General features: G+C 43.3%; 1 protein-coding gene across 1 annotated transcript in view; it reads right to left on the reverse strand.

Annotated features, from left to right (window-relative positions):
- Positions 1-4,304, reverse strand: part of LOC109916746 (mucin-16-like) — a 34,248-nt gene extending 29,944 nt beyond the window's left edge. The window contains exons 1-6 of the mRNA XM_048613867.1: positions 4,241-4,304; positions 4,076-4,121; positions 3,199-3,368; positions 2,999-3,025; positions 1,395-1,549; positions 1,229-1,296 (exon numbers count right to left, since the gene is read on the reverse strand). Coding sequence (XP_048469824.1) covers positions 1,229-1,296; positions 1,395-1,549; positions 2,999-3,025; positions 3,199-3,368; positions 4,076-4,086 — 431 coding nt within the window. The 5' untranslated portion in view covers positions 4,087-4,121; positions 4,241-4,304. The remainder of the gene's footprint in view (positions 1-1,228; positions 1,297-1,394; positions 1,550-2,998; positions 3,026-3,198; positions 3,369-4,075; positions 4,122-4,240) is intronic.
- Positions 4,305-8,353: the final 4,049 nt, after the last annotated feature.

Raw genomic sequence — 8,353 nt, forward strand, 5'->3', positions numbered from 1 at the left:
GTGCAGGGTGAGGTGGTGCAGGGTGAGAAGGTGCAGGGTGAGGTGGTACGGGGTGAGGTGGTGAGGTGGTGTGGGGTGAGAAGTACAGGGTGAGAATGTGAAGGGTGAGGTGGTGCAGGGTGAGAAGGCAGGCACTGAGTCTACCTCAGTTGGAATGGATTTCAAACCCACATACTGTCGGTGTTATTACGAACTGCAAATATACCACATCTTACTGAATGAATTATCCAGCGAGAGATACACGTAGCCAAAGAAGGCTAACAGTTAGAATACCAGGGTACAGAGCAGAAGTGACCTCACTAAGGCTGAACGTGAATGATCTTTTATGATCAATGACACCATAAGTGAATTATGTCTTCACCAGGATAAAAACTGATGCTCAGAAAAAAATCAACCTTCTGTACTATTTACTGCTTGAATGTTGTTGGTCAAACACATGTAATGTCATAATGTTTTCAGAAACAGAACAGCTAGCTGATCAAGGAACATACAGATGATGGATCATTAGTGTAAAAGCTTTCATTATCTTAGCTTTGAGATTCAACAAAGAATACATCCCTGAGAATGTTCACAAAACTATGTTAGAAATTTTAATTCCTCCTTTATTTCTGTCTGTGCAAGAACTTGTGGCCTCTTTTGAGGAAATTAATCAGTCATTTAAATCCCACAACCCAAACCATTTGGCTGAGAAAAGGAAAAGTGTTGACAATTAAAACATCTACTGACATCTTAATGAAATAATTAATAATACTAATCATCTGACCATATAAACAACAATCAGAATTCTGTACAATAACTGGAATATTTCTGTGGTATGAAGTAACTCACTAAATCATTGACTCCCTACAGTGTGGAAGTAGGCCAGTCGGCTCATCAAGTCCACACCAATCCTCCAAAGTGCATTGCACCCAGACCCACCCCTTACACTGTTCCTATAACCCTGCATGTCCCATGGCTAATCTACCTAACCTACACATCCTTGAATACTATGGGAAATTTAGTATAGCCAATCCACTTAAACGCACAGTCTTCAGACTGTGGGAGGAAACCGGAGCAAACCCATGCAGACACGGGGAGAATGTGCAAACTCCACACAGGCAGTTGCCTGAGGGTGGATTCAAGCCCAGGTCCCAGGTGCTATGAGGCAGTAGTGCTAACTATTGAGCCACCCAATGTTTAAGTAATCTTTCAACCTCAGGAGCATTTAACTCATATCAACATTCCTTACATGAAAGGGCGAACTCTACAGCTTGAGAATGTTCTGTTGATCTTGCTGTTAGTAAACAGGTTGTTCATCTGAAGGAAAGTAGCAATCACAGTTTTAGGAACAAGGGTAACATAATTAATTTAATTAATTTAATGACATTATTGGAATAATGAAATTGTGGACTGACCTGATAAGTAATTATGTTTGCTGCAGATTTGTACAGTGCAGAATTGGGAGACTGTAGATTTGCTGTAAGGATCAGGTTAGTAATAATGAAGGTCACATTGAAATCAAAGGGTTGTGTTTGAAGGCTTGGAGTTGTGCTCATAATTGGTGATACCGCTGTCGAGAAACATGAAAAGCATTAAATCGAAAATAAAATATCTCTGTGACTGCATCATTTGTATTTAAGACTGTGATGGAAAAATATTCAACAATATAGAGATCGCGGTACACTATTTCAAACTGGAGTTAGAGCTCTGTGAGATTTAGAGACCACTCAATAAAAAGACTGCAGAGTAACCTGTTCTCATCACATACAGAAGTAGACAGAAACTGTCCCATTCACTGCTCATGAAGCTGTTTGTCCAATTGTATAAGAAGTGCTTCTGATTCTTTGAGTCACTTCATTGAATGGGAGTTTTCTGCCATTTTTAATTTTGGGCTGCAAGCATTAGTTCCTCTTCTATTCCATTTATTTATAGCTGAAGTATCAATCTATTGAGAAGGTACTCAAACAACAAATGATGGCATATCCAGAACGATACTGATAAGATTTCACAAAAGAAACAGTTAACAAACATAAGAGTATTGGGGTTAACCTATTGACTTTTTTGTGGTTGGTTGGCTCGCCGAGCTAGTTCGTTGTTTTTCCGCCGACGTTTCATTACCCTGCAAGGTAACATCATCAAATCTACTCCAAAACCTTAGAAACCTTGGATAGGAAATTGGTTAAGACATAGGAGAACGATTTTGAATAATGGGTTTGTACTCATTTTGACAAGATGTATCCCACCCACATTGACTGACATCCTTAGTCTTTTGAGTGTCTTTATTAATGATTTGGCCAAATGCCGTGAATCCTCAGTGTGCTGATAACTGCCTTGACAGGTAATTGAGAGCGTGCTTCAAAAAGAAGGTGCCCTCTCTGATTCTTTGTTAATAATTTGATTAGGAATAGAGAGAGAGAAAAAGGAAGGCATCCCTCTGTGTGTTCATGGGTTTGGGCAGGGTGGGAAACGAGGGCCCCTCTTCGAAGCATCATCTCACCACACCATCATCCAGGCAGGCTATGGGTAGGTAGGGGGAGATGGGGCAATAAGACTTGCCTGGAATGCTCTGATAGCTGCTGAGTGCCGATCTTTCCAGCAGCAAAACTGACCCCTAACACAATGGGAATTTAGAAATAAACTGTAAAATCCCAGATAGCCTCCTTAATCTCAAATTAATAGCGCTCTTAATAAGCCCAACTGCCTTGCTTTTTTGTGGGAATCGGCAGTCTTGTTGACACCCCAGCCTGTGTCAGTCAAAATGGCTGGTGCTGGTGGGAGTGGGGTCAGGGGCCTATCTTTATAATTTTCAGGACCCATGTGAGGCCATGGAATTCAGCTGATAATCCCTGGTAGATCCTTCAAAATATTTCTCAATGTAAACTAAGAAATGATGTATCAGTTTTAAGTGAGAAACTTTCCAATGCTGGTAAGTTATCACTGTTTTTGTATGGAATTTGCTTTGTTACCCACAGTAATAAATAATATTGTGAGAAGAAAGAGAAACAGAAACAGTACTCACTTGATGAAGGAGTTGATTCATGGTAACCTGAAAAATCAGTATTTTGAAATATCAGTATTTTTTAACAGATGAGGCCAATGGAAAGTCATTGTTAAAGATTGAAAAATGGGGTTTTCATTTTCAATTTAAATGCATCAACTAATTCAAATAAATAGAGTAAAACTTAATAGCTCAAAATATTGAAATGAAATGCAAAATACCATTTACATAAAGGCTGTTATTGTCCAGTAAATAGCTTCCTAGGGTTGAGATGTTCCTTGTGTTGTCTCTGAACTCGTGATACACAGTAACTTTATTAACCTCCTGAGCAGTAGAATCATTTCTAAATGTGCAGATCGCATACAGACTGATGGCATCATTGTTTGCCAAGCTGCAAAATAAATGGTATACAGTTAAGTGAATAAGAAAATACAAATTGAAATTTTGGTTACAACCTTTATTGGAAGAGTGTGGGAGATTGAGGTCAAAGAGGGAGGGAGAATTAAAATGGTCAGGAACCTAAATTGCAGGGTCACACCTGTTGGATACACAGAGGGGCTCCCCCGAGCAGTCACATAATTGGCGTTCAGTCTCTGCTTGTAGATAACAGTATATTGTAAAAAATGAACATAGTACTCAAAATTCAAAGTATAAGTTATTTCAGTTTTGCCGCAAAGTGAGTCAGGCACGGACGTGAGACAAGCCAAGAATCAAAAGATAAGTTGAGAAAAGATGTAAACTTTAATCTTCAGAGGAAGCAGCAAATGGACAGGTGACCTATGAAAGAACATTTTCTTGAAACTGTGTTTGCGAAAATTTCCCCCATCAGTCTGTGCGATAATTTAAATCAAACACCTGAAACAAGTCGATGGTGAGTCACAAAGAAACCAATATTGCTGACAGCAGTAGGAGTTTTAACAGTCAACTAGAACTAATTACCCTTCAATGATATGAAAGATTTAAGCGCAGAAACAACTAGTTCTGAACAATAACTGGAAATTTTAATTAGTTTAGAAATTTTAAATGTTACCTATTTACTTATACATTTAAATGATCTTGAAATGAATTGCATTGAGATTTAATATCAGCATTCCTTACCTCAAAGACATTAACTCTGCAGCTTGAGAATGTTGTGTTGATGTTGCTGGTGTTGAATAATGAGTCCAGCGAAGGGAAAAGACAGAAACAGATTGAAAATTGACAGATAAATGAAATATTAAAATTCACGTGAATTTAGTTTCATAATTACAGTCAACCTCTAACCTGGAAAGCAATTATATTTGTTGCAGATTTGTATAGTGCAGTTGTGGAGTCTTGTAGAGTTGTTGTTGGGGCCAAGTTAGTTATAATAAAGGTCACGTTAAAATCAAGGGTCTTCATTTCTGGGTGTGGAGTGGTGCTCATGATCGGCGATATTGCTATTAAAAAGAATTAGCAAAGTATTAAATTGAACAGGGCATACCTCTCTAATTGCATAATTTGTGTTAAAAATGTTGAACGCAACATTGACTAAGAATACCGAAACCACAGGGAAATGTTTCTGGTCAAATTGAAAATTCTTTAAGCTGGGCCAAGAGCTCATATTCAATGTACCTGTCCTTTCCAGATATTTCCTGAAAAACCTGTTTGGGGATATTCTTACACAACTCTGGAGCGAATGAGACTTAAACCTGGGCCTCTTGGCTGAGATGCAGGGACAATTTTCCTTTCTACTGATTGTGCAATTACACTGAAATTGTCCTAGTAACTTAACTTGCAGTGGATTTATTTTTAATAGTGAGATCTGACAATATTCAGTAAGGGTGTTACTGATTTAGTATTTTTACAGTCATGTTGCTGGTCCAAATCTACTGGTTCTGTTCCAGAAGGTCACTATTTTTTTATTAAATTGTGGGATGTGGGCGTTGCTGGCTGGCTGGCATTTATTGACCATCTCTAGTGGCCCTTGAGAAGGTGGTGGGAAGCTGCCTTCTTGAACTGCTGCAGTCCATGTGCTGTAGGTTGACCCACAATGCCGTAAGGGAGGGAATTCCAGGATTTTGACCCAGCAACAGTGAAGGAACAGCGATTTATTTCCAAGTCAGGATGGTGAGTGGCTCGGAGGGGAACTTGAAGACTGTGGTGTTCTCATATATCTGTTGCCCTTGTCCTTCTCGATGGAAGTGGTTGTGGGTTCGGAAAGTGTTGTCTGAAGATCTTTGGTGAATTTCTGCACTGCATCTTGTAGATAGTACACACTGCTGCTACTGAGCGTAGGTGGTGGAGAGAGTGGATGTTATACAAGTCAAGCACGTTGCTTCTTCCTGTACCATCTGAAGCTTCTAGAGTATTGTCAGAGCTGCACCCATCCAGGCAAATGGGGAGTATTCCATCACACTCCTGACTTGTGCCTTGTAGATGATGGACAGGCTTTGGAGAGTCAGGAGGTGAGTTATTCACCACAGTATTTCTAGCTTCTGACCTGTTCTTGTAGCCACTGTGTTTATATGGTGAGTCCACTTGAGTTTCTGGTCAATGATAACCCCCAGGATGCTGATAGTGGGGGTTTAGGTGATGGTAACACCATTGAATGTCAAGGGGTGGTGGTTAGATTGTCTCTTATTGGTGATGGTCATAGCCTGGCATTTGTGTGGCATGAATATTACTTGCCACTTGTCAGCTCAAGCTTGGATATTGTCCAGATCTTGTTGCATTTGAACATGGACTGCTTCAATATCTGAGGAGTCAGGAATGGTGCTGAACATTGTGCAGTCATCAGCAAACATCCCTACTTTTGATGTTATGTTGGATGGAAGATCATTGATGACACAGCTAAAGATGATTGGGCCTAGGACGCTACCTGGTGGAACTCCTGCAGAGATATCCAGGAGCTGAGATGACTGACCTCCACCATCATGACCATCTTCCTATGTGTCAGGTATGATTCCAACCACTGGAGTGTTTGCCCCATGATACCTATTGATTCCAGTTTTGCTCAGACTCCTTGATACCGTACTAGGTTGAATGCAGCCTTGATATCAAGGGCTGTCACTCTCACCTCACCTCTGGAATTCAGCTCTTTTGTCCATGTTTGAACCAAGGCTGTAATGAGGTCAGGAGCTGAGTGGCCCTGGCGGAACCCAAACTGGGCATCACTGAGCAGGTTATTGCTGAGCAGGTGCTGCTTGATAGCACTGTTGATGACTCCTTCATCACTTTACTGATGATTGAGAGGAGACTGATGGGATGGTAATTGGCCGGGTTGGATTTGTTCTGCTTTTTATGTACAGGACATACTAGGGCAGTTTTCCACATTGTCAGGTAGATGCCAGTGCTGTAATTGTACTGGAACAGCTTGGCTAGGGGAGTGGTAAGTCCTGGAGCACAAGACTTCAGTACTATTGCCAGAATGTTGTCAGAGCTCATCATCTTTGCAGTATCCAATGTCTCCAACAATTTCCTCGTATCATGTGGAGTGAATCGAATTGGCTGAAGACTGGCATCCATAATGCTAGGGATCATTCGAGGAAGTCAAGATGGATCATCCACTCGGCACTTTGGGCTGAAGATTGCTGAGAATGCTTCAGCCTTGTTTTCAGCACTGATGTGCTGGGCTCTTCCATCAATGAGGATGGGATATTTGTTGAGTCACCTCCTACAGTGAGTTGTATAATCGTCACAACTGGATGTGGCAGGACTGCTGAACTTGGATCGCTTAGTTCTGTCTGTCACTTGCTGCTTATGCTGTTTGGTGTGCAAGTCGTCCTGTTTGGTAGTTTCACCAAGTTGACAACTCATTTTCAGGTATGCCTGGTGCTGCTCCTGCATTTTCCGTTGAGCCAGGGTTGATCCCCTGGGTTGATGATAACGGTTGAGTGGGGGATATGCTGGGCCATGAGGTTACAGATTGTGTTGGAGTACAATTCTGCTGCTGTTGATGGCCCGCAGCGCCTCATGGATGCCCAGCTTTGAGTTGCTAGATCTGATCTTAACCTGAGCACAGTGATAGTGGCACACCGCACGATGGATGTTATTCTCAATGTGAAAGCAGGACTCACAAGGACTGTGTGGTGATCATTCTCATTGATACTGTCAATGGACAGATGCATCTACAGCTGGCAGATTGGTAAGAATGAGATCAAGTATGCTTTTCCCTCTTTTTGGTTCCCTTACCAGTTCCTGCAGCCCCAATCTAGTATCTATGTCCTTGTGGACCTGGCCAGCTTGTTCAGTAGTGCTGCCGCCAAGCCACTCTTGGTGGTGGACATTGAAAATCCCCCACCTAGAGTATATTTTGTGCAAGACAACAAGGTGCAGAACTGGATGAACACAGCAGGCCAAGCAGCATCATAGGAGCAGAAAGGCTGACGTTTCGGGCCTAGACCCTACTTCAGAAATGGGGGAGGGGAAGGGGGTTCTGAAATAAATAGGGAGAGAGGGGAAGGCGGATAGAAGATGGATAAAGGAGAAGATAGGTGGAGAGGAAACAGACAGGTCGAAGAGGCGGGGATGGAGCCAGTAAAGGTGAGTGCAGGTGGGGAGTTAGGGAGGGGATAGGTCAGTCCAGGGAGGACGGACAGGTCAAGGGGGCGGGATGAGGTTAGTAGGTAGGAGATGGGGGTGCGGCTTGAGGTGGGAGGAGGGGATAGGTGGGAGGAAGAACAGGTTAGGGAGGGGGGGACGAGCTGGGCTGGTTTTGGGATGCGGTAGGAGGAGGGGAGATTTTGAAACTTGTGAAATCCACATTGATACCATTGGGCTGCAGGGTTCCCAAGCGGAATATGAGTTGCTGTTCCTGCAACCTTCGGGTGGCATCATTGTGGCACTGCAGGAGGCCCAGGATGGACATGTCGTCTGAGGAATGGGAGGGGGAGTTGAAATGGTTCACGACTGGGAGGTGCAGTTGTTTATTGCGAACTGAGCGTAGGTGTTCTGCAAAGCGGTCCCCGAGCCTCCGCTTGGTTTCCCCGATGTAGAGGAGGCCACAACAGGAACAGCGGATGCAGTATACCACATTGGCAGATGTGCAGGTGAACATCTGCTTGATGTGGAAAGTCTTCTTGGGGCCTGGGATGGGGGTGAGGGAGGAGGTGTGGGGGCAGGTGTAGCACTTCCTGCAGTTGCAGGGAAAAGTGCCAGGTGTGGTGGGGCTGGAGGGGAGTGTGGAGCGGACAAGGGAGTCACGGAGAGAGTGGTCCCTCCGGAAAGCAGATAAGAGTGGGGAGGGAAAGATGTCTTTGGTGGTGGGGTCGGATTGCAGATGGCGGAAGTGTCGGAGGATGATGCGTTGGATCTGGAGGTTGGTGGGGTGTTACGTGAGGACGAGGGGGATTCTTTTTTGGTTCTTATTGTGGGGACGGGGTGTGAGGGATGAGTTGCGGGAAATGTGGGAGACAC

Source organism: Rhincodon typus, chromosome 29, assembly GCF_021869965.1.
Source record: "Rhincodon typus isolate 14 chromosome 29, sRhiTyp1.1, whole genome shotgun sequence".
NCBI classification, from domain to species: domain Eukaryota; kingdom Metazoa; phylum Chordata; class Chondrichthyes; order Orectolobiformes; family Rhincodontidae; genus Rhincodon; species Rhincodon typus.